This window comes from Arachis stenosperma, chromosome 8, assembly GCF_014773155.1.
Source record: "Arachis stenosperma cultivar V10309 chromosome 8, arast.V10309.gnm1.PFL2, whole genome shotgun sequence".
Lineage (NCBI taxonomy): Eukaryota > Viridiplantae > Streptophyta > Magnoliopsida > Fabales > Fabaceae > Arachis > Arachis stenosperma.
Window position 1 is genome coordinate 45,245,366 of NC_080384.1, and position 26,245 is coordinate 45,271,610.

General features: G+C 35.5%; 1 protein-coding gene across 2 annotated transcripts; it reads left to right on the plus strand.

Moving 5' to 3' along the window:
- The first annotated feature begins 11,192 nt into the window (after positions 1-11,192).
- On the plus strand, positions 11,193-25,479 carry LOC130944374 (uncharacterized). 2 transcript variants are annotated; one of them, XR_009072032.1, is made up of 12 exons: positions 11,193-11,439; positions 11,526-11,593; positions 12,496-12,577; positions 12,713-12,796; positions 13,250-13,289; positions 14,038-14,083; positions 14,533-14,591; positions 16,249-16,316; positions 23,180-23,263; positions 23,986-24,050; positions 24,551-24,721; positions 25,038-25,479. XR_009072032.1 is itself a non-coding variant. In XM_057872672.1 (11 exons), the coding sequence occupies exons 1-11, from the start codon at positions 11,384-11,386 to the stop codon at positions 25,100-25,102; spliced, it is 717 nt and encodes a 238-aa protein (XP_057728655.1). In that variant the 5' UTR covers positions 11,193-11,383; the 3' UTR covers positions 25,103-25,479. The 2 variants fall into 2 exon arrangements, 1 of the variants encoding a protein (XP_057728655.1); XM_057872672.1 differs by lacking the exon at positions 24,551-24,721.
- The last annotated feature ends 766 nt before the right edge of the window (positions 25,480-26,245 follow it).

The following is a 26,245-nucleotide window of genomic DNA, read 5'->3' on the forward strand; positions in this document are numbered from 1 at the left end:
GATTAATGTTTCCTCTATTGCAGTGCCATAGAATACTTGCCTGAGCAAAAAGCACCACTATAAAAGTTAAAAGGACAGAGAAGAAAGTTTTAGAAGGCAGCAACAGAGGAGTTAATGGTGATTCACGAAGGAGTTAAAGGCAGCATATAATATCGGCGGAATTATTGCATTTGAGGAGTTTACTGTATCCTTCAAGATAGCAGGTGGTGAAGAAGACATATACCACTTAAATAGTATTGCGTTGATCGTTGGATTTTTTTATGGTGAAGTTGGTTTTTATTTCTTTCTATATGACTACTTATTGATAAATTTTTTTATTTTAATAATTATAAATATTTATAATAATATTGTTGGTATATAGATTTTTTTATGTTTTTTGTATGTCCTTATATTATGTTTGTTGTTATAGTTTTGTTTTTTTTTTGTTTTTTTGTATGTTCTTATATGGAAAAGTCTAGGGGGTCAGCAGTTTTATTGAATTTTGGCCAGCATGTAACCAGCAGGGGAAGGTGAGCCATTGGATGAAATCTTATATCAATCTCACACCATCAAATCATCATTGATAGCTAGTTGATGGCTAACAATCACAAAAATTACTGACCCCCTAGCATTGCTCTTCTTATATTATGTTTGTTGTTGCGTTATGAATATGCAATTTGTGTGAATATCTGACTAAAATATCTCTGGCTAAAATATTTGATTTTTTATTTAAAAATAACATATTTAATTCTTTATTTAAAGTTGGATAAATATCTCTGACTAAAATATTAGTTATTAGTAATTGATAGATTTATATAATTTTAGTTATTTGTTTAGGAGATTGATATCTCGTTAGTATTTTGTGCTTAAAATTTTGTGAGGATATTGTTGTTGTTAAGTTATTGGGATATTAACATTTTATTTTTTACTAATTTATATTGTTTTATTTGTTATAGTTATCTTTGTTGATATTGAACCATTATTTGAGCATTTTGTTGCGGTTTTATTAAGACTTATTCTAATTATGTTATTAGGTTTAATGATTAATGGTTTAAATTGAATGAGTTACTGCTCACCTTTCACCTATTGTTAGAGAATTGTGTGAAAAATAAAAATAAAATTAAAATTAAAATTGATTATTTATTTTAATTATTTTTTTTAAATGATATTATCATCGGATTTATCGTGAGAATAATTCGACGGTAATAGTACATGAAATAATATTTTTTTGTGCCAACAATATTGTTTGAAAAATCTGTCGGTAACCAATTAGTTTTTTCGAACTAGTAATCCATTGCAGATTTTGACGGTAATTACTAGACAAAAAAAATCTACGGTAATCATTTAGCGGCGAGGTTTATACCGTCTAATTCATTCCAACGGCAAATTCGACGGCAATTTAATTATCGTTGGATTTTAATTGGTTTTACGACGATAAATCCGACGATACTCAATATTTTTCTTGTAGTGTCTTCTTTCAACTATCTATTTTTATCTATTCAATTAAGGGAAAAAACTTCGACTGCAATGGTCAATAAGGTGTATTTGCACTTGAAATAAATTCAATCTAACATATTAATTAATGTTACAATATTAATTATATCCGATGATATTAAATTTAATAACTTTTTTTACCAGTCACAAACTTAGAAAAACACCACTAACTCATGATGGTAAAGAACAATATTGTATATAATCATTACTAAATAAAGTAACCTAGCAAAAAATATGTCGTTCGAGATACATTTACATAATATAGAGGAATGGTTAACTACCAAAAAATCTCCCAAAATATTCTGTCATTAACAAAGTGACCCCATTTTTTGTATCGACAAAAATACCCTTTAATAATTTAAAAACGCACACGAAACACCCATCTATCAAGAGCAACGTTCTCCGTTAACGTGAATATTTGATGTGGCAAATAGAAAAGCATATGTGGCTAACAGAGTTGCCTAGCTAGCAACTTATTCCTAAATTCCCAAAATTTTTAACCCTAATCCCCAATTTTCAAAATAAAAAAGTCATCTCTATGAAGGTGGTTTCCAGCAATGGCAGATAGGGTGTTCTCTCTCCTTCATCTTCTTCCATTGTGCTTTCTCTTTCTCTCTTCTCTATCTTCTTATCTTCGTACTTTTCTCATTCCTCTTCTTTTTTTATCGATGTCTTTCTCTCTTCTGTGTAGTTCTTCTCTTTCTTTTATGCATCAATGGTGGCTCTTCCATTTTTTGTGTGAGCTCCTTCTTCTTTTTGATGCCACCTTCCTCTTCTTTTCCTCCCGACACCGAGTCTTTATCACCTCTTTCCAGTGTTATCGAAATATAATTAGTATTTTGTTTAAGCACTTGCAATAAAAATTGTGATTTTGGTATTAGAAATTGAGAATTTTTTGTGAAGAAGGTTTTGGAAGCTTTGGACAAGAGTGGGGTTGGGAATATGAGAAATTTGGGATCTTCATCATGAATAATTTTGAAATTGGGATTTGGTATAATTAAAATTTGTAAAATTAGTGGTTTGAATTAGAAAAATTAGGGTTTTAATTTAAAGTTGTGCATGTTCTATTCTTTAATCTAATATTTGTTTTTGTTCTTTTTCTGTAATTTTGAAAAGAAGTATAGTGACGGGCTGTGTTGATAGTCAGGAGTTGAGAGAGGAAAAATGAGTGTGAAGAAGTGAGAGAAGAAAAGAAGAAGAGAATAGGGGGAATGGTGCTGCGACAGTGGTAGTTCGCCGGTAGATCTGTCACGGGTGACATAGGTGTTGCGGATGCGTGAGTGAGTGAGTGAGTGAATTAGTGGGTGGGTGAGTAAGAGAAGAGAAAGGGAGGAGAGAAAATTGGGAAAGAAGAGAAGAGTGTGTAGGCCAAGTCATTCTCTCGTTTGTCACCTCAAACATTCACGTTAACGGAGAATATTGTTCTTGACGGTGTACCAAAATCAGATGCAGGCCAGTGGCAGCAGCATTGCTAGAGGGGCACCGACATCACCACCTAGTTCGCCGCATCAGTAGGACCAAGAAAATGACGACTATCATGATTTTTAGTGATTAGAGTTTTTGTTCTAGAATATTTCATTATATTTTATTTATTTGATTTTTAATTTTTTTGTACACTTTATATTTAATTCAACTTATTTGGTTTCTAATTTAGAATTTGACTACTAATTATGCAAAAGATAAATTTAAATAAAAAAATTTAACCACCTATTATGTTTAAAATAAAATAAAATAAAAACTTAATTTATCAAGAAAAAAATCCGATAGTAATTAGGCGGGAAAGAATATAGTAGAGTGCCAAAATTACTGGTGGAAATTTTCCTTCCACTGGTAATTAAATAGTTTTTAGGTAAAGAATTCATCGCAAAATCCGATGATAATTGGTTACCGGCAAATTTATACCGTCAGGTTAGTTCCAACAAAAAATTTACCGATAAATATATTATCGATGAATTATTTCGTTATTCTGTCGGTACTCAATATTTTTTTCTAATGGGTGTTTCGTGCACGTTTTTAAATTATTAAATAGTATTTTTGTCGATACGAAAAATGGAGATTATTTTTTGCCAATGATAAAATATTTTGGGGATTATTTCTGTCGGTGATATAGAATATTTTAGGAATATTTTTTGTGGTTAAATTGATGAGTAATCTTTTTTTTTTATCTTTTTAAAAATCTAAAACTAAACAAGATATCTCAATTCTACATATTTTAATACTCTCATCTATCAAATAAATAATTTAAATTAATCATTTTGATAACAACATACATGCATTTTTGTGGTCAATAAAGCTTAAGCTAAGAAAATATACTAAGAATTACAAAGAATTTTCACTCGGTATATATTTTTTATTAATTATTCTTATAGTTTGATATCCGAAAAGGAAAAAAAATTCATTTTTATTTTTTTCCATATTATAGAAAAAAAATTAAACTTAGATTTATATTTTAAACTATTACTTAAGAAAAATAAACAAAAAAATTCGTGACACTTGAATATCACATTTCTTTAGTAAATAACTTACCTGTATTTGGTATTTAATATATTTTATTTAAAACATAATATTATAATGATTATTATATGGACTAAGATGTTACAAATTATTTTTTATATTGAGGTGAGAATGGTGTTTTCTTATGATCATGGGATATAAAATTGTTAATATCAAATGTGGTATTGTTTGATTTAAAATGTAAAAATTGGATTTTTCAATTTTTGGGAGAACAAAAATTGGACTCTTTGAATTTGTAGAGACAAAAATTGGACCATTTGATATATGAACTTCAAAATAAAAAAATTACAACAAACAAAATAAAGTCTCTAATTTAATATTAATTTTTTGAGTATATACTCATTTTGGTCCTCAAAGAATTTTGGACCAGACACTTTAGTTTCCAATTAAAATTAATTACTCGATTGGTCCCTAACAATTAATTTCGTCAATCTCTTAGGTCATTGGCTCCGTCAATTCTAACGGAAGACAAAAATGGTCCCTGACAACTATAACAGGGGACAAAATGATCCCTGACAACTCTAACAAGGGACAAAATTATCTCTAACTCTTTTATTCGAAAACGACACTGTTCTTCTCTAATTTTTATCATATCTCGCATAACCCTAACATTCATACTCTCCTTCTTCATCTTTATAGTCTTCTTTTCCATCTTTTCCTTCTTCCTTTTTAGCTCCAAAATTAAGTCATGGTGTAATTGCCATACGTGTCGCATCTACCTCAACATGTCATGGACCACACACTTCCTAAATCTCTATGATTGGTACATCCACCTCCATTGCACTTCACCCACCAGAAGCATCCACTTCCACGTTCTCGATAACATCACCTCCAACCCTGACAACGTCCACGACATCCTTAAGACCAAGTTCTGCAACTACTTCAAGGGCACACCTTTTTTCACTCTCCGGCAAGCAATATAGATTGTTGGACATTAGGACATCATGAGAAGATTCTTCTTCGACATCGTATGTAAATTCTCATTTGAAATAGACACTGAGTGCTTCATTCCTTTTATCTCAAAGTCCAAGTTGGCAGACAGCTTTGACCTCACATCCAAACTATCAATACAACAAGTAATGTCGTCGTTGCCTCTCATATGAAAACTAAAGTGATTACTGAACATTGGTTCGGAGAAGAAGCTGAAGGAAGCGATCAAAGTGGTGGACAACTTGGTGATGGAGATGATAGGGCAGAGGGGGGATATGACAACGATGGCGACGAGTCTTAACAATTCAGACTCACTGTCTAGATTCATGGGATCCATCGAAGACGACAAGTACTTGAGAGACATAGTCATTAGTTTCCTGAGTATGAATTGGTTGAGAACAAGTTGAGAATTTTTTTTCTTGTAAACATTAAAGTTGTAGAGTGTGCATTGTGTAGCTTGAAGTTACAGTGTTAGATTGTTAGTGTTATGCGAGATATGATGGAAATTGGAAGAGAACAGTGTCGTTTCCGAATAGAGGAGATCAGGAACCATTTTGTCCCCTGTTAGAGTTGTCAGGGACTATTTTGTTCTCCGTTAGAGTTGACGGAGTAAAGGATCTAAGTGATTGACGGAGTTAATTGTTAGGAACCACTCGAATAATTAATTTTAGTTGGAAACTAAAGTGTCTTATCTGAAATTTTTTGAAAACCAAAATGAATATATACTCTAATTTTTTTTTCTTATAAAGTAATCAGACTATCCGATTATATAATCCCATACTAAAAAAATAACTTATGCAAAACCAACATAATTAAATTATATACTGTCTTTATTCATAATAAAAATTTAGTCCTAAGATGGTTTTCAGTGTACTGTTTAATAATATTTTTACGGAAAAGCTATTATTTTGTAATCATTTCTTTGAAAAATTGTCATTTTCAACCATATAACAAAAATGATAATTTACATACGCTATCAAAACCATTATTTTGGGAATTGAAAAATTAGTCAAACAATTGGTTAATTGATCTATTTTTTAACAGTTAATTAATTTAAATTAATAAATATAAAATTATTTTTTTATAGCATGCCAAAGATTAATTTGCCAGAAATTTAAGCTCCATTTAAAAGTCTATTGTATATACAAAGAGAAATTCAAATTTCTGACACGTACTTAAGTGAACAAGTAAGAAGACCATTCGACTAACCCAAGTTGATTATATAAATATATATTTTACAAAAATGTTATTTGAACACTAAAATTAGCCACCAAAATCAGTCACTATGTGTACACAAATACATGTATTGTTTAACTCATTCTCAATATGTATTTTATATTTCAACATATATTTTATATTAGTAGCTGATTTTAGTGTACGCTTAGTTGGTTATTTTAGAGTAATTACCCAAATCAGTCCATGAAAATTTTAAAAGTGGACACTTTATTCTCTAAGAAAAACTAATACACAAAAATATCCCTAATATTTTTCTCCGGCAGACAAATCAATCCCTGACTTGCTTTCTTTGATTATGCTCGACAAAAAATGCAGTAGCACGTTTAGACACCACGTAGACCATTATGTGTCAGGGTGACATAAGTGGATGAATAAGTCCATGTCCTTGTCATCAGAACTACGTCATTTTTTCTGTAGCGCCCTGGCCTCCTCGTATTTGTTCTTTGAAAATAAAAAATCCTACGTTGTTCAAATTCTAAAATTGGGCGTGTTCCAAATGGAAAGTAGTGGAGGAGACTTGGCCGCCACGGAGGGAGATTTGTCCATAAAAGCGCTGGGAATTTGGGTTTAAGTAAAGGAATAACACCCGGAATGCTTATTCGATCTTTTTGCAATTATATCCAAATCCGTCACCGTCATGAATCCAAGAAAGTTGTTCTTTGGGTATCCAAGGTATATGATAATCAATGCTACTCTATTGTTAGACTCGAATCATTTGGATATAAAATCTTGTGAACACAATGGGGGTTTGTACGTTGCGGGAAAAACAATCCTATATTGCAAGTTCTTTGCGTGGGTTGACATGATTTTTAACCTCAATGCAAGGAATGTTGGTTTGAAAGAAGTCGTTGTTGTTGATGATTTGGTTGGTGGTTTTCGAGAGACTTTCTTGGAGTTGCAAGTGAAGGATTACTATATGTTCATAACACGTAGCGGAAAAAAAGAAAGTAATCCTAGATATCTATTTTGTGCTTAAACTTTATTCCAATAATATAATTTATAGATTAGATCTAAATACCTTTAGATGCTTTCGTAAAAACTTTATTCTTCAATTGTATGAAGACTCTATGTGTATATGCACCGAGACCAACTTTTGCTGTCCACTCCTTGACCGATGGATATCTTATCTAAATTGAGAAACCTCTTGCAACTCTTTGTATACCATAAAATTCTTCTCCAAGAATTAGGCTCACATATGTTTATGTGTGTAGAGGTAAAAGAATAAAATTCTTGTGTTTTATTCTCCTGTATTTTCTGTACTCTTGGCATACATATATATAGTATGAGATTTGTTATTGATTTTAAATTTTAATCTCAATTCAAATTTAAATCATATCTTGAAATTCTAAATTTGAATCCTTCAAATTTATGAATCATATCATAACTCAATTTGAAATAGAATCAGTTAGGATCTCATTCAAATTTAGAAATAGAATAACTAATTATTCTCAAATCTCATTTAATATTCTCAATTATCATACTATTATATTCTTTGTGCTAGCAAATAATGTAATAATATTCCATTTTGAATTAATATAATTATTTATTTGATCGAATCAAATAATAATTAAATAATTCTATAGCAAAGATTATAACACTCGTTAGTGTGTGACCCCATAGGTTCAATACTAAGCGGGTAGTAAATTAGTTATACTAAATTTACTAATCAAGGTTGGCGTCTAGCAACACTCCTCAACGATCCGATAGTATGAAGTAATATATTTTTACTAAGAACCTTAGAATAACAAAGTATAATTCTTTCCATCTTTCCACCTCTTGGTTAACCCTTAGAGTATGGTTTAATTGCCAAACTCTAAATTGTTACCATTATTATAATGAACTGCGAATGACTTAAGAAACTCATTTCTTCATTCATTCAATCCCCTTGGCCAAGGTTTTATTCTTCTCAGTCATTTTGATCATGGAGCTCAAACTCTTTACCGAGAGTTGACAGATTCTTTATTCACTAATTATTAATTCTATAAGTATTTAAATCATACCTAATATCCATTCAACTAGTACCCCAGGGTATTAGGTGTCCGTAATCAAAGTATAATAAATACATTATTAATTACTATGACAGTCGCAGGTCAAAGGAAACTCTATTATCATGTTTATCTTGAGAATATCCTATTGACAAATATGCGGTAATTATAACTATTAGAAATTCTCAAAGTGAGTCAGTTCAATTGTCATATCTCTATATGCACCATCTATATATATAATTTAATAAATGAGATCTATTAATCTTCATCCAATGAAAACTATTTTATATATATATTGATCTTTCCAGATTATTAATGTCATTTTTTAATAATCCGATGAACAAGAACAATTTAGATTAAATTATAAAAGATTTATATCTCAATATTATGATCACTATCACAATGATAAATCTCTAAATTTAATCAAGGACCTTATTATATTAACATTTTAATATAATAACAATATCAAATTATTTGACACATGCTTGATTGGATTGTGGTCATACTATTTATTCCCAATAGCAAGACAAGGTGGTTACATTAGAGAACAATCAAAATGCAGCCGTGAAGAAAGACTGGAAAAATAATTACTTTAATGTGTACTTATTGGTTAGGTTTATTGTGTTAGTTTGTGTAGTTGTGTTCAATTGTTCTACAAAATCTTATATTTGTATGTTTCGTTTGAATTTATGAATGAAATCAAACTATTATGTATATTGTGTAATTTTTAGAGTGTTTTTGTTTAGTAAATTTGTGTTGAATTCATAGAAGTAGTTGCATTATGTTCCGAAACAAACATAAATCAGAAGTATATCTTCTAATTAGCTATCATAGGTAACTAAGCAATGAACCAATACATGAATTAAGAAAAAACACCATTGAGTACTGTAATTGAAAACATATTTAGTCTTACATTCAACACCACAAATCCATGAAAGATAACAACAATAGAAAAGAAATATGCCAATTTCATGCAAGGCAGTAGCATGAGCAAGTGTGGAGTAGTTTCTCATTGCTTCTTTCTAGGAGCCTTGAATCCTGGATTCGGGATGAACTGAAACATTCTTGACATTGTACCTTTATTAGCAGTAGTCATTGTTTCTGTCGAGACCCTATCACTACTTCTAGGAGGTGGGATACGTGGTAGAGTGCTTGGCTATGCTGGTGATGGTGGGAAATGATGTGGTCTAATGATAGGCAGCTTAAACTCTTGCATGTGGTAGAACATTGGATTCCAACGCAGGATTCTGTAAATTGCACAAACCAAAAAATGTAGTTATTATATACTCTACTAAAAGAGAAACACAAGATTGCAATTTTGCAACAACTTACCACATTTGGAATTGAGTTAATATTAGGGTTAGGGTTGGAAGTGAGTCGAGCTAGACCAAGCTCAAACTCGGCTCACGAAAATTAAGCTTGGCTCATAGTTAGACTCATTAACAATCGAACATATTTTGTGAGCTCAAGTTCGGCTCAACAAAAGTTCACAAGCTGACTCAAATAATAGGAACATAATCTATAATTCTATATCAATAAATTATAACTTATATATATATTAAAAATATAAAAAATGATAAATTTTATATATTGTCTATCTATCAATTGTGTGTGTGTATATATATATATTAAATTATGAATACGCATATCCTATATGCATTTAATCTATATTTTTAATATTATATATATAATCGAGCCAGCTCACAAGCTAATGAGTTGAGCTTATTCAAGTTCAAGTTCGGTTCATTTAATTTATGAGTTTAATTCCAAGTTCAAGCTCAGCTCGCCAGCTTACGAGTTCAGCTTATCGAGCTATTAACGAGTCGAGCTCGAACTGACTCATGAGTTAGCTTGACTTACTTTCAACCCTAATTAAGGTGAAAAGCTTGAGTCTAACCAGTATTTTAACCACCATTTCGAAATAGTAATAATATATGGTTCAATAGATGTCCAAATCAAACCACCAAGGGAACTAAAACAAAAATAGATCTGTCCTTGAAAAAATTTAAAATAGTCATTTAATTCCTGAGAAAATTTCAAATAATCATATTCAGTCCCCTCGATCAATTTGGTTCATGTTATATGTGAGGTTGTAGTGCTAATTAGGAAACATGGATCTCACCTGCGCCATGGTTAGAGGTTTCAGAACCGGTTCCAGCACCAAACCATTTGAGTATGAGGCATCATGAATGGTAACGATTAATGAAATGTGGAATTTGATCAACGTTGGTGACGATGGTAATGTGGGAGATGAATGTTTCAACGTGGTATGGCTTTTTCTGTAAAAAACTGAACATAGGTGGGTGTATAGGATCTTTTACCCTGATATTAAGTGAAATATACGAGAGAAGAGAGACTTTTCATATCCCTCTCAAACGATGCGTTTCATACCACAGATACAAACGACATTGTTCTGTTGACTAGAAATTGAAATTATTTGTCCATCTGTGTCACCCTAACACGTAACGGTCCACATAGTGTCTAAACGTGCCACTTCATTATTTTATGTCGGGTACAAACGGAAAAAGTAAGTTAGGGATTGATTTGTCAGCTGAAAAAAAATCTTGGAGACGTTTTTGTGTATTAATTTTTTGAGATTAAAATATTTACTTTTAAAATCTTTAGAAGCTGATTTAAGTAATTACTCGTTCTGCTTTTTTTTATTTTAGAACTAACATATCTGATTATAACTTAGTTTGGTAAAACTTGTACTTTTCAAAAGTTGTAATATCTATATTTAATAAATTAAATTAAAAATGAGTTTTATTAAATACAAAACAACAATAAATATATTTAGTAAAATAAATTTAAAAATTTAAAAATATTATAATAAATATTAATATAAAAATTAAATTTAAATATTAATTAATAGATAAAATTATATTAACTTTTTAATTTTGATACAAACTAAACTTTTAAAAATTAATAAACAAAAAAAATTTTACTAAACCAAGCCTATACAAAGTCCAAACCAAGCCTATATCCTAGTGTACTCCTATTTTTTTTACAAAGACTACACATTCTCTTTGTTTTTTTTTTTTTTGGTCAGGAAGACTACACGTTTACACCTTCTCCTATCTACTTGAAACCCTGTTGGGCTTCACTAGAGAGATCGGAAACATGTATAATTAAAACCCACGGGCCCAAAATCGCTTCCATCAGGCCAGCACCACTCCGGAACAAAGGGCAACCGGCGGCGAACAGAGATCGACAAAGGCAATCTGAGTCGTCGAGGGAGAAGAAACATGGCTTCGTTTGGTTCTCTAAAATCCACGATATTCGAAAGAGAAGAGAGAAAACAGTGCGTATTTTTTCTTCTTTGTTCTTTGTTTTTGCGTCTTATTATTTTCTTGTTCTTTAGGGTTCCATAACGTGAATGTTTTTCAGGCAGTATCAGGCGCATATTCGAGGCCTCAATGCATACGATCGCCACAAAAAGTTCATAAAAGATTACGGTATGATGATTCCACATTTCAAGTGATAACTATACAGCTTCTTTTCAATTTGATTATTATTATTATTGTTGTTTTGCTTTGTTCTTCTTGATTGAATTGTGAAAGCAGGAATGCGTTCATCTTTAGTAATCTTTGATACTGTCTATTGCTTTATAACCAAGAAGAGTTTGTATTATTATGTGTATGTTTTTAAGAATTTAATTTGGTTGCCCAGTGTAAAAAAGTTTTATGAATCATTTGGTGCTTCATTTCCGTTATCTTAAAAGTTTTACAATACAAGAATTTTCTTGAGTGCTTGTTTAAGATTCTCTTTTAGTGAATAGAAATTAAACTTGATTTTTTAAATAGCACTTTCAAATAATTTTTATTTATAAATGGACAAAAGGAATTAATCAAATCATGAGCAATTTGATTTGGTTGGGTCCTTATGTCCTACAGGAAAATGGATGATGAACAGTCTCCTCCTCTGAGAAAGAAAGGAGGCTACAATCATCCTGAAATTTAAGTAAAACCCTGTTAGTGTTCACAACTTATTCTTATGTTTTTTCTTCTGGTGCCATTACCAATTCAAGAATAATGATGCTCTAGAGTTAAATTAGCTCGGTGTGTTTCTTCTTCTGTTTTCTGTGTTCTGTTAGTGGCAACTTTTAATTTGCTTCAATTTTCTGCTGGAAGTTTGATGTGAAACACCTTTCCAAAAAGTATTGATATTTGGTAGGGTATTGTAGTAAGATTTCTTCTATTGTTGCTGTTGTTTCTGGGAAGTTTTTGTAGCATTTCTGTGTAATGTAATCCTAAGTTCAAGTGCTCCACGTTATTTTATTTTATTATCTTGGTACTATTTCCAACAAGAGACTCTTCCTTATCTTAGATTTTTTATTTTTTATTTCTTGATATTACAGTTAGTTTCTACAGGCAAGATAAACCTTCAAATATAAAGTTGCCTATCAAAACAGATCAAGACACACTAAGAGAAGGATACAGGTAGGATTATCATATTCACAGCTTATATTAGCTAAAACTGTTCAGGCATTTTATTTTCTATCCTTATCATTTCTTCTCTCAACTTGTGTCATATGTGACTAAATCTTAATTCTGTTAGTCTAAATCTATTGCAAGATTCATACGCTCCGAGGAAGATGATATGGAATCATCATGGGAACAAAGGCTGGTGAAGCGTTATTATGATAAGCTTTTTAAAGAGTATCCTTTAGAAACTTTGATCATTTTCTGCTAAAACTGTATATACAGTAGGAGTGCTGGTTTATTTTATTTTATTTTTTTCAATTACTTTTTGTTGGATTCATATTATGAATTTGTTTTACTTATTTGTTAAAAAGATTGTTGAAAATGCAAATTTATTGAACTATTTCAACTTGAATTCAGATGGTTGCCTGTAATATATCAACATGTAATTCTTATACCAGGCCTTATATACACTTTTATTTATGAATGCTTATTTTACAAATCTTTATTTTTTCCACAATGTGACCATGAAGGTTGTTGTGGCCTTGAGCTTGTTGTTCACTTGTTTGTTATTGGTGAGAAATATTTATTTATTTATTTTTCTTTTACAATAAATTTATTAAATATACCATGAGTTTTGCTGTGAATTTTGTTGCACTTGTTGCCTTGTTTACCTTAAATCTTTTCAAGATACTGCCTTGCCGACATGTCGCAGTACAAGAGTGGTAAGGTAATTATCTGTAACGTATATTGTATATAATCTTGCTAGATTGTTGTGCCATTATGGTTGTTTATGTGTGGTAATCCGAAATTGGTCACTCTTCAATTGATTAGATCACCATTGGTTGAGCCCTTGACAAAAATTTCTATTTCTTTACTTCCTATATAGGCTATATTTCATATTCCTCCATATGAGTCAGTGTTTGTTTATCCATGTGAAGCAAACAGAGTGCACAGAATCAGTTCATGCTCATCCAATCTCATTGGACGTTTTTTTTTGTTTTGTTTTGTGGGGGGGGGGGGGGGGGGTAGTGTGGGTATGTCAGTGTATCAAATTTACACTTGGGTCAGAATTTATAATACGTTCCTCTACTTTTGTGCCTAAGTGGCAGGGTGGATATCTATTAAGGTTCTTGCAAGCTATACATCTTGTTATGATTATTTTCATTGTAGGGTCCCATTTAACTTTGGTTTGCCCTTTTGATTGATCTCCATTTTGCTTCAGCGAAAAGTTGTTTATTGCTAATGAGGAGATGTGTAACGTGATAACTAGGGTAGTTGGTGATAGAGGATATTTTGAGAATCTCATCCTAGGATATCTTTGTAATATCCTCTCTTGTATAGATTGGGTTAATGTGTTTTAGATTTGCCTCATGTCTAGGGATGTTGATGAGAGTTTTTCTCAAGTCAAAATAATTTAAGTGATCTAAAGTACATCTCAAAGGATCACTTGTTGATGAATGGAATTTTCTTTGTAGATTGGTCTCAGGTGGAGGACAGAGAAGGAAGTCATGTCAGGCAAAGGTAATAATTATTCACTGGCTAGTTAAACTTAATATTCTCTTGCTCTTTGTCCCTGTCTTGCTGCAACTCATAAAGCATAAAGCAAGTAGGTTTTAGTGTGCGTTATTTCTATAGACTTCATTCAATTTTTTTTTTACAAATGAACTCAACTATTCAAGAGAACGAGCAAGACCCTAGTTTTTGTCATCCAAAGATACAAGCTAATCACTTTATCTCTCATGATTTACTAGAAAATTTTAATTCCAGTTTTTAAGCTTATCCGTAAACATTTTTTATTTACAAACTTTCAAAACTTTTGCGGGACAAGATATAGTTGTGCTGGAGATCATTTATAAACAACCTAGAATCATTTACCTTGTCCTTTTCTAGATTTATTCTGCTTGCATTGCTGTAGAAGTACTTATCTTGGTTTGTTTTATAGTTCTAAACTTTCATTTACAACTTTTCAGGGCAGTTCATATGTGGTAACAAGCATTGTGATGAGAGAAATGGATTAGCCAGCTATGAAGTAAGTGCTTATTTATTCAATTACTGTTGAAAACTCTGATAGGTATTTTCTTATGTGTGTACTAATGTGATACAGAATTAAAACCCATGAATCCTGTTTATGGTTGTGCTAGACTCCAATCATAAGAGAGCTAGCTATACACAAGTTGAAATACCTAAGATTAAGATATGATTTATAATAAGATGTTACCTTAAAATTGGTATACAATTATCATTGGTCTTAACGAACATTATCCGGACCTATTATGCATAATTTTCTCAATCATCTGATCTTGTTAGAACTGGAATAAAAATATGGAAAAAAAGTTAAAATGAATCTGTATTATTAAGTTTGGATTAATCGCAAAGTGGCAAGAGCCCTAGAAAGACTACACTAATTTAAGGAGAGTTAGAGCTTCCGAACTTTCAAAGGTGCTAATGAAATGTCAAAGACTCCTAACTGATTCCATTCTCTCCTTATTTGTATCCCTATGTAATGTAACTAATTCCTAAGTATCAAGGTCCTAACAGATCTATATAGCCAACTTGGTGGAACATGATTTGGTAGCTGTTCTTTTGAACCTATGATGAGCTTGACTCCATCTTTGGGATTGTTCAAGGAATCAAGAGATGAAAACTAAATGGAAATTGTGCAAGAAGGAAAGAAACTGAGAGGAGAGAAAATGTACTGAATGCTATATCAATAATGATAGCTCTAAATTTGATAGGGTATGATATATTGTTACAATGTGTATACAACTTTGAATCTTCTATGCTTGCCATTAATTTCTCACAACAGGAACTTGCTCAATCATGACTTACCTCAAAGGAATCATTGAAACCTACTTGCCTTACATGTGATTTATCACTCTCTAAGATACTTGTAAATATTCTAACAGTTACCAATCGATCATTTTTCATTAGTCCATCAAGATGGAGATGAAATGAAGATTGTTCCAATTGAGGGCTTAGTTTGATGAGCTTCTCCACAAAGATTTTTTGAAAAACTAGAAATTATTTTAATGTTTAGGTGTCATATTAAGATCTTATTTATCCTTGAGCATTCTTTTTTTTCTTTCTGAAAGATGAAGATTGTAACTTCTCAGAAATATATTCTTTTTTCCTACTTTCCTTGTGGCTATGCTTTTACCAAAAAGTTTTACTCAAACATAAAAGAATAGAAGTACTTATATTTTGTTTTAAAAAAAATATTTTACAATAATAATAGCACTGAAATAATAAGCACTAAAGGCATGGGGAATTCCTCAGCAAGCATTAGGGGGGGAAAAAACTGTTGAAGAGGTCCTTGATTGGCTTGATATAACTGTTTTAGTGAAAGTATGGTTTTAGATAGAGCCAAGTGGCAATGACATCAATGCATGTAACAAACTCTGACTTTTAGGATGGGAATAATGCTTGGTTTTTTGATGTTGTTGTTTAGCTTGTTTCATGATATTATTCTATCACTGGCTTCTGCTTAGACATGATGCATAGCCGTAATTTGCATATAACTTATTAGGTGCACAGCACCGTATTTTTTACCATTTGTTTGGCTTGTTTTGTTAAAACATTGTTTTATCCTTCTTCGATCAATTCTATCACCGGGCAATGCACAGCTGTAATTTGCATATCACTTATCAGGTGTCCCACTAAAATTTACCATTTATTTTATATTACAGGTTAACTTTTGTTACTTCGAAGCTGGAGAAAACAAACAAGCATTGGTTAAATTGGTAGCATGTGAGAGGTGAGTTGGCACGATACATGCTGGTTTTATTGGAAATTCATTTGTTTTTTTTATTTTGTCATTTTACATATCTCCTTCTGAATGAGGCTCCCCATCACATTTGTTAAGTGTTTCTACCCTCTTAATTGTTGCTTATGTACCTTTAACATACTGATAATGATTGAAATTCCTATCCTTGGAAGTGATTGCTGGATTGGGATTGCATTGATGTCTAAATCTTTTCTCGTCTTCTTAAATTACCTTTAAGAATCAATGCTGATGTGATAAGAATACAATTTAATGCATGTCTCAAGAAAATTTACTTCCATACAGATTTTAAAATATTTGTTTGACACTACAAAGTTTGCTTTACTGTTCTACAACAATACCTGAACAAGAAGCCATCATTTAAGCACTTCTTGGTGACATGCCATAACAGAAACTGAGTTTTCCGAATGTAATATCTGCAGGTGCCCTTCAAACTAGTCAATTTGTCAAATTCCAAATCCCAAAATTACCATGACTCCCTGGACAAATATTTGTTGGCTGTAGCTTACCTACTTTAGATGCATAATCATTTACAGGTTGTTCCATAGGGTTCTTGTTCACTGTGATTTATGTGTCTGATTTTAATTCACTTGAAACTGGGCTTTTTTAAATGGGCCTGAATTTCTATCAAATAAGATAGAAATGTGGATAACCTCACTAAACCAATATCAAGGTAATATTTAGAAGAGAATGATGGTAAGACACCATGAAGAAAACAAACACCTAGAAAATGAAGATATGCATATTATTGGACGCAAGAGTGCTTAATCCTCTCTCTCGTTGCAAGTTCCTCATTTCATCCTTTTTCTTTCTTCACATTTCCTGTCCCTTTCTTATACCTTCCCTAACTATCCAACTTCCTACCCACAACAACAACAACGAAGCCTTGTTCCTCTACGTAGGATGGACTACATGGATCAAACGATGCCATTATGCCTTGTAATGTATCATGTCTACAAGAAGATCATTTATACTTAAATCTCTTTTGACCACTTCATTCAAAATTCTTTTAAATCTTTCCTTGCCCTAATCACTGGTCTATTTTCCATTTAGCAGTTTTCTCTCCACATGCCCAAGCACCTAAGATGGATTCTTCAATCTTTTTAATAATAAGTGCTTCTCTGACTTTCTCTCTTATGTCTCTGTTTCTTATATTGTCCATTTGTGTATGACCACTCATCCATCTATGTTCATGCATTTTTATTTGGCCACACTAATCTTATGTTCATGCATCAATTGTTGCCCAACACTTCGTTCCATACAACGTTTAATGGCAGGGCGATAAACTTTATCCTTAAGTTTTAAGGGTATTTTTTTGTCGCATATAAAGTCCAAAGTTTACTTTTCCATTTTGACTAGCCTACTTGAAACCTATGGTTAGATCATCCTTTATTTTTTTTTTTTATTGTCTTAAATAATATAACCGAGATACTTAAGTCTCTCGACCTATGGTGTGTGATATATTCCTACCCACAGTGTGACCTTTTTTCTCTTTGCACCATCAGATTTACTACCTACACTGCTCCCTGAGTAATTCAAATTTACACTGCAATCCAAGTAGTTGTTGATTACATTACAAAATTGGCAGTTACATATTTGAGGTCCTGCAGCTTTTTCCAGTCTGAATATTTCCTCCTTAGTGCACATCTGTGTTACGAATGGGATCTATCAGCATACTATCATCCCTTTGCGTAGGAGTGTCTCTGATAGAGAGGCGCCTACTACTAACAGGTTTGGATTGTGTTACAAAAGGAGGGGTAAGTAGAGGTCAAGTAGAAGTGTTTTAGGAGTTGTTAGGATATCCAGCTGGCTGATAGGTTATTATAAATAGCTAGCTTATAGTGAAATTAGGGAGGATAGTTTTTCTGTTATGAATTCTGTTAGAAGTGGGAGAGAATCCCTCTCTCTGAGCTGGTAGTTCCAGCTGTGTAGAACTTTCTAGGGAGAGCTAATTGGCCATCCCAATGTATCAATAAAGCTGATCATTCTGCTATTACTGGTCCTATCAACTGGTATCAGAGCTTGAGGATCCCCACGCTGAATGGTGCAATCGAGATCGAGGAAAATGGAGTCATGATTTGACACAATTGAATCGCGCATGGAGGAGATGTTCCGATCGATGCAGGAGACGCTACAGCGCTTCGATTCCCGAATTGATGCGTTTGAAAATCGCGCGCCTAATCGGAATGAGCGTGGTTCACCGGGATCGCACCTGGCCGCAGGCTCATCGGCCGGAAGCCGCGGCGCGCCGGAGCAATGGCGAAAGCTGGAACTTCCGATCTTCCGCGGAGACGATGCGGTGGTTTGGGTTGAACGCATGGAGCAATTCTTCTTGCTGCGCACAGTGCCAGAGGAGGAATGGCTCACGGTCGCCACCTTTGCAATGGAAGGAAGGGCATTCACGTGGTTCAGGTGGTGGGAGGCGACGGCGCCGGTGCTGCAGTGGCGGTTTTTCAGTGCGGCGCTGCTACGGCATTTTCAACCAGAACGGCTACAGAGCCCTTATCAAGCGCTGCTGAAGCTGAAACAGACGAACTCAGTGCGGGACTACGTTGACCAGTTCGTGCTTCACGCGCGGCCCCTCCGTGGAATTGCGCCAGAATTGCTGATGGATCTCTTCTTGAATGGGCTGAAACCAGAAGTAGGGGAAGAATGTAAACTGTTCCCATACCAGTCAGTGGACGAGTTAATGGAACTGGCACAGAAAGTCGAAAACCGCAACGCTGCCTTGCGAGGGGCATCAGGACGCGGTAAATCACTGGACCCCAACTTCGCCGTTGCCAATTCAACCGCCACAAAAGCAGTGCACCACGCTACAACGTCCAACTCTGCAGCAAGCAACAGCGTGGAGTCTACGACGGATCCCTTGCGACGGCGCGGATTGAGACATCTCAGCAACGAGGAATATAGAGCTAAGCGGGCCAAGGGGGAATGCTTCCTCTGTGACGAACCATACACTGCAGATCACAATTGCAAGAATAGAGAGTTCAAGCTTTTAATCATGGAGCCAGACTTTGAAGCGGATTGGTTACAGCATGAGGCAGTTCCGGAAACAGGGGAACAGGAACAATTGGAGCTCAAATTCATGAGCTTGAGTGGACATCACAAGTCAATCAAAGCCTGGGCAGAGGTAAATGGCCGCCGTGTACGCGTTCTCATAGATTGTGGAGCTTCGGACAACTTCGCGACACCAGAGATTATCACCGAGTTGGGCCTGAGAATTGACAACACCCCTAAGTTCCAGGTCAGGGTAGCGGACAGTACCAATGCAGGGGGACAGGGAAGGTGTTTGGGTGTCACGCTCCAATTCAAGGAAGTGGCAATCAAGGAAGATTTCTTCATCTTCCCAACTGACGAAGCGGAATTTGTCCTGGGACTGGCGTGGCTAGATAAGTTGGGAGATGTTCTCGCAAACTTCAAAAAATCACGCCTTCGATTTCGGAATGGGGACAGCATGGTTACATTGCAGGGGGACCCGGAGCTGTGCTATGGAGGTATGCACCTTCAATCTGCAGTTTTGTCCATTCAAGAAGGGGGAGAAGGATTTATGGTCCAGCTATGGCCCATGACTTTGCAAGCGGCTACGGTATCGCAGGTGCCGTAGGTAATCGAGTCAGTGTTAGCTTCTCATGCTAAGGTGTTTCAGACATTACCGGGGCTGCCACCACATCGCTGCCATGATCATGCCATTCCACTGATAGAAGGAGCTTCAGTTCCGAATATAAGACCTTATTGTTACCCGCACCATCAGAAAGCAGTAATTGAACTAATGGTACGAGAAATGCTGGCCTCAGGGATAATTCGGCCAAGCTCCAGCCCCTACGCGAGTCCGATATTGTTGGTGAAGAAAAAGGACGGCAGCTGGAGATTTTGTGTCGATTATAGGGCGTTAAATGGTATTACGGTGCCGGATAAATTTCCTATTCCCGTCATTGATGAGCTACTCGATGAATTGGCGGGAGCTACAGTTTTCTCTAAGATGGATTTAAAATCGGGGTACCACCAAATTCGGACGAGGGATCAAGACATCCACAAGACCGCCTTCCGCACTCATGAGGGCCATTATGAGTTTCTAGTCATGCCCTTCGGCTTGACCAACGCCCCTAGCTCCTTCCAAACCTTGATGAATGACATTCTTAAGCCTCTATTGCGAAAATTTGTCTTAGTCTTTTTCGATGATATCCTCATCTACAGTCAGGATATGGATAGCCATGCCCTTCATCTCCAACAAGTTTTCCAGATTTTAGTGGAGAACCAGCTGGTGTTGAATGAGAAGAAATGCACATTCGCAGTGAGCTCGGTGGAGTACTTGGGTCACATTATCTCGGCACAAGGGGTCTCGGCGGATCCTAACAAAACCACAGCGATGCTAGAGTGGCCGGTGCCTACGGACCAGCGAGCTTTACGGGGATTCTTGGGCCTTACCGGCTATTATAGGCGATTTGTGCAAGGATATGGAGTAATTGCCAAGCCGTTAACGGAGTTGACAAAGCGAAATGCGTTTGAATGGAATGACAAGGCACATGAGGCTTTCGAGAGATTGAAGAGGCTGATGGCAGACCTACCGACTCTAGCAGTTCCGGATTTCAATCAAGACTTTGTTTTGGAAACGGATGCATCGAGTGAGGGGTTGGGTGTGGTGCTGTCCCAGCAAGGCAGACCAATAGCATTCCTAAGCCAAGCACTATCTCCAAGGGCCCGACAAAAATCTGCATATGAGAGGGAGTTGATGGCCATTGTCTTCGCTGTCCAAAAGTGGCGGCATTACTTGTTGGGTCGCCATTTTATTGTTCTCACAGATCAGCGAAGTCTGAAGTTCCTCACGGACCAGCGACTCATGGACCCAACTTACGTGAAGTGGACCATTAAATTGTTAGGCTTGGATTTTGAGATCCGATACCGGCCAGGCCTTGAGAATAAGGCAGCAGATGCGTTGTCACGGCAAATGATGGCAAGGGCGATTTCAGTAGTACATATGAACCTCTGGGAAACGGTGGAAGAGGAGGTGGCTCACGACCAAGAGCTACAAAAGATTGTGGTCGCCTTGCAGCAGGGGCTGGATGACTATCCGGGGTATTCCCTACACAAGGGTCGGCTGTTTTATCAAGGGAGAGCAGTGTTGCCTGCAAATTCTTCTCAGATCCCACTTTTGCTGGCTGAGTCTCATGACAGCGGGGCGGGTGGACATTCAGGCTTCTTTCGAACCTATAAGCGGCTGGCAGTGGCGGTTCATTGGCGCGGCATGAGGCAACGGGTCAGGGATTATGTTGCGGGCTGCCACACTTGCCAGCAAAACAAAGCATGCAGCAATGAAACCGGCAGGGCTGTTGCAGCCACTACCGATTCCGGAGCGAGTTTGGGAGCACATTACGATGGATTTTGTGGCGGCATTGCCAAAATCCAAAGGTATGGACACCATCCTAGTAGTGGTCGATCGGTTAACTAAATATGCTCACTTCATCCCCTTAGCTCATCCATTTTCAGCCAAGGAGGTGGCATTAGCCTTTATTAAAGAGGTCGTTAAACTGCACGGGTTCCCCAAGTCAATCATATCGGATAGGGATAGGGTGTTCATGAGTAAGTTTTGGTCCGAATTGTTCCAAGCAGCAGGGACAAAATTGAAGTACAGCACGGCATTTCATCCGCAAACCGATGGCCAAACCGAGGTGGTGAATCGCTGTTTGGAGACTTATTTGCGGTGCTTTGTGGGGGGCTACCCAAAGAAATGGTTGGAGTGGCTACCATGGGCGGAGTTTTGGTTTAATACCTCCTACAATGCCTCAGCCCAAACAACTCCATTTCAAGCACTTTATGGGGTGCCGGCACCTATTCTTTTCCGGGGAGAGACGTTTCCCTCACATGTTGAGGAGGTGGCAGCAATGACTGCAGCCAGGGATGCCGTGTTGGCAGAGTTGAAGATGCACTTGGTGCATGCTCAGCAGCGGATGAAACAAGCAGCGGATAGGCGTCGAAGAGATGTCGAGTTCAAGCCGGGTGAGTGGGTTTATTTGAAAATGCAACCTTATCGGATGCGGACACTGGCGCGGAAGGTCAATGAAAAGCTAAGCCCTCGGTACTATGGACCGTTTCAAGTGGTTGAGAGGATAGGGGCAGTGGCATACAGGTTAGCCATGCCTCAAGGGTGTAGACTTCACCCGGTCTTCCATGTTAGCAAGTTGAAAAAGGCTATCCCGCCGCAGCAGCAGGTAGAGACGCTTCCACCAGGGCTGGCTGAGGATGGTGAGCTGGTGATGCAGCCATCCCAGATTGTGGCGTCGCGAACCGCAGAGGATGGGGCCTTGGAGTATTTGGTGCGCTGGGTGGGCCTATCTCCTTGTGAGGACAGCTGGGAGCGAGCGGCGACATTGCGGGCCACCTTTCCGGAGCTCCACCTTGGGGACAAGGTGGTTGTCCAAGGGGGGAGTATTGATAGAGAGGCGCCTACTACTAACAGGTTTGGATTGTGTTACAAAAGGAGAGGTAAGTAGAGGTCAAGTAGAAGTGTTTTAGGAGTTGTTAGGATATCCAGCTGGTTGATAGGTTATTATAAATAGCTAGCTTATAGTGAAATTAGGGAGGATAGTTTTTCTGTTATGAATTCTGTTAGAAGTGGGAGAGAATCCCTCTCTCTGAGCTGGTAGTTCCAGCTGTGTAGAACCTTTTAGGGAGAGCTAATTGGCCATCCCAGTGTATCAATAAAGCTGATCATTCTGCTATTACTGGTCCTATCAGTCTCCTTCAAAGGCATTAAGAGCTTTGCATGACATTTTTAATAATTGAAGGTTGTATGAAAGATAAGATTCAATTCAATTTTTCACTTGATTAGTTTTTAATAGATGTGCAGAGAAACTTAACTACAAAAGGCAAAAAGAGAAGGAACAATTACAGAAAAGAGTACAAGAAGAGGATAGAAGAAAGAGGTAAGGAGGAACCTTTCTTTATTCATTCACTTGCTTCCTCTTTTTCTTTTCCTTTTGTTTTTAATTCTTTTTAACCTTTGGTGATATTAAAACTGGATCAGCCGGTTCAATTGGAAAACCGGTCATTGGCCTAGCTTGGTTTTGACATTTGAACCAACAGCTGTCAAATGTATTGAAATAAGTGTAAACAGGCCGGGTTTGGGACCAATTCGGTTTATGAACCATTATTGTTGTAAGTGAGGACATTGCACATACAAAATTCTGCATTAATTATATCCACGGCCCATGATTGAACCAGGGTGCTGTAACATGTCATTGATATGCACCAAACACTTGGCTAGCCTGCTTTTTGAGATATAAAGTCTATTTTTCATATTAATTCAATTCAATTTAATTTTGTTAATTTTTATTTATGGAATTCAACTAATGATCCACTGACTGGTTGAACTAATGACCCAGTGGCCCTACCTTAATTGTCTAGTCGGTTTTAATAACTATGCTTTGATGATATCCAAGCATTGCTGGACTAATCCTTTCGGTTCTTTGACAATTGACATACCCTGAAATACCATTGGACTTGATACTGAGGAGGGCCCTGATTAATTGGTGCTTTTCCCCCCGCCTCCCAGGCTTGAGCCAAGCTCAATTAATCATCATCATTGGCTTATTAATTCACTTGTTATTGACTAGAAAATATGGAGACTTAATCTTTTCAATTTCAGGAACCGGTCAAAGAGTGCTGATGATCTAGATGAGTTCCAAGAAAGCAAAGATAGAAGACGGAAAGGTTTGGTTTGTTATTTTCAACTGGAATGCCATTTTTACCTGATGGTGGGATAATTTCAGTATTTTTTTAGATGGATTGATATGATCATTTTAGATTTTTAGCACTTTAAGCTCTTTCTTTGTGGAAGGGGCAGGGATCACTAGAGGAACTTAGCACGAATTGTTGTGCCTAGTAGAGGAATTAATGCATTTAAAAATGGTTTAATGGTTAACATTGCATCACTGTTACTGGGCCTCATAACTTAAGTTTAAAAAAAATAAATTGGTAGGGTCGAGTCTCGTCTTTGAAACGCTTACTTTTGTGCTGTATGGGTTTTGTTGACATTGGGTGAAGAGCATTCAAAATGTAGCTTATGGGCTTCATTCTCAGTTGTGTTTTGTCATCATTTGCTCTCATTAGTCATTACTTAAGTTTTATCTAACGAGCATGAGAAGCTTGGTATTAATTCCGGTTTTGCTATATTGATGGGTCAAATGTATGTTTTACTTTCTTTGATTAAGATGGTGAAGCTGGTAGAATTTTGCATTCGTGGTTTAAGTAGGATGATATGGAGTTGGGGTTGCACCAATTATAGAGAAGATGGTGGAATTTTGTCTGAGATGGGATGGATGTGTTTGGAGAAGGTATGCTGAGTATTGAGGCTCCAATTCAAAAGTTGGATCACATGAAAGGTAGTTCTGTAGTTAGAGGTAGAGGGAAACTTAAGAAACATTTAAAGAAAATTATCAAAAGAGATGTGATTAAAAAATAACACGATTTATGATTCAAAAAAGAGTTGCACTTTAGCATTGTTTGATCTATGTATAACAGATCTCATATAGCTGGGATATGGCTTAATTGTTGTCTTGTGATGGATGATTGCTATACACTTTGCCTTCTTCCCTTAGAAATGCCTGTTTCTTTTGTCTTAACATTTATATGCTTCAATTTTCCTTTTTCTTTCTCTTCTGGTTCATAGCTATAATTCTTTTCTAAATGCATTTACAGGTAAAAAGGCTGCCATTGATGATGAAGATAACTTCGACGAGTTTCTCGAGGAGATGTTCCCCTGATCATGATTGGTTCAGGAATGCAAGAGATACACAAGATTAGGCATTCATAGGACAGCCATTCTTATTGATAATCAGTAAAACGGCTCACAGAATGTTGTGGCAACTATGATTATGTATATCTATAATATGGTAGGTAAATTTTCATTGTGCACGATACATTGAATGGCTTACCTATGTATGTAGTGTAAATAAAGTAGCTTTGCAAAAGGAACTAATTACTTGGTACTGGGAAAAACCACATTTAGTATGTGTATTGAAAAATTTATGATTGCTGGGACCAAACAAGGGGAAGTTGTTATTCCCACCGATATTTGGGAGTAAGATATTCTTCCATTTTATAGTGATAAAATAACTATTATTATTTACAAAGAGAAAAATCTTTTTTTTTTTAATAGTTGTTGCGAATATGTATTTCAGTTCTTTGAACATTTAGAAAACTTAAAAACAGCACAACAAATAAATTAAAACAAAAAAACAAAAATCTACACATTAAGGTTGTGTATTATGCTTGACTACTCAGTTTGAGTTTTCATTTGATATAAGTTGTTGGTTGGATGTGTATTTGGAGGACGGTAATTAGGATTAGGAATTCATGCGAGATTTGCCTATAAAATTAAGCAAAGTTCCATAGTCAGTAGGACAACAGTAGAACAGACCTTCCCCGTCTTGTGATTTGCGTTATCCATAGAAAATTTAGACTGAAGTGTCAAACATCATATTTGCAAAAAGAATTACTAAATATCTTTTGCAAAAGAAAAAAAAAGATATATTTTTAAATGTAGATGTTTTTTTTTAAATGTAGATGTTACTTTCGACTTTTTATTTTTTGTGTTGTAGTGGTAGTGGTGTTTTTCAATAACATGAAATTTGGTGAATTTTTATTTTGTGTGGATACCACAAATTTAATATTCAGACTTGTGGGTTTTTTTCTTTAATTTATAAAACCAACCTACCGATTTGTTCTACAGTTAAAAAAAATTCAATCCACACAATATCAAGGGCCAGTTTCAGTTTTGTAATTTTTCTTTTAATTTACAAAACCGATCTACTGATTTGTTTCATAGTTTTAAAAAAAATAGCCTGCACAATACCAAGAATCCGATTTGTTGATCACCAAAATCCGACTCTAGATTTTCTTACTTT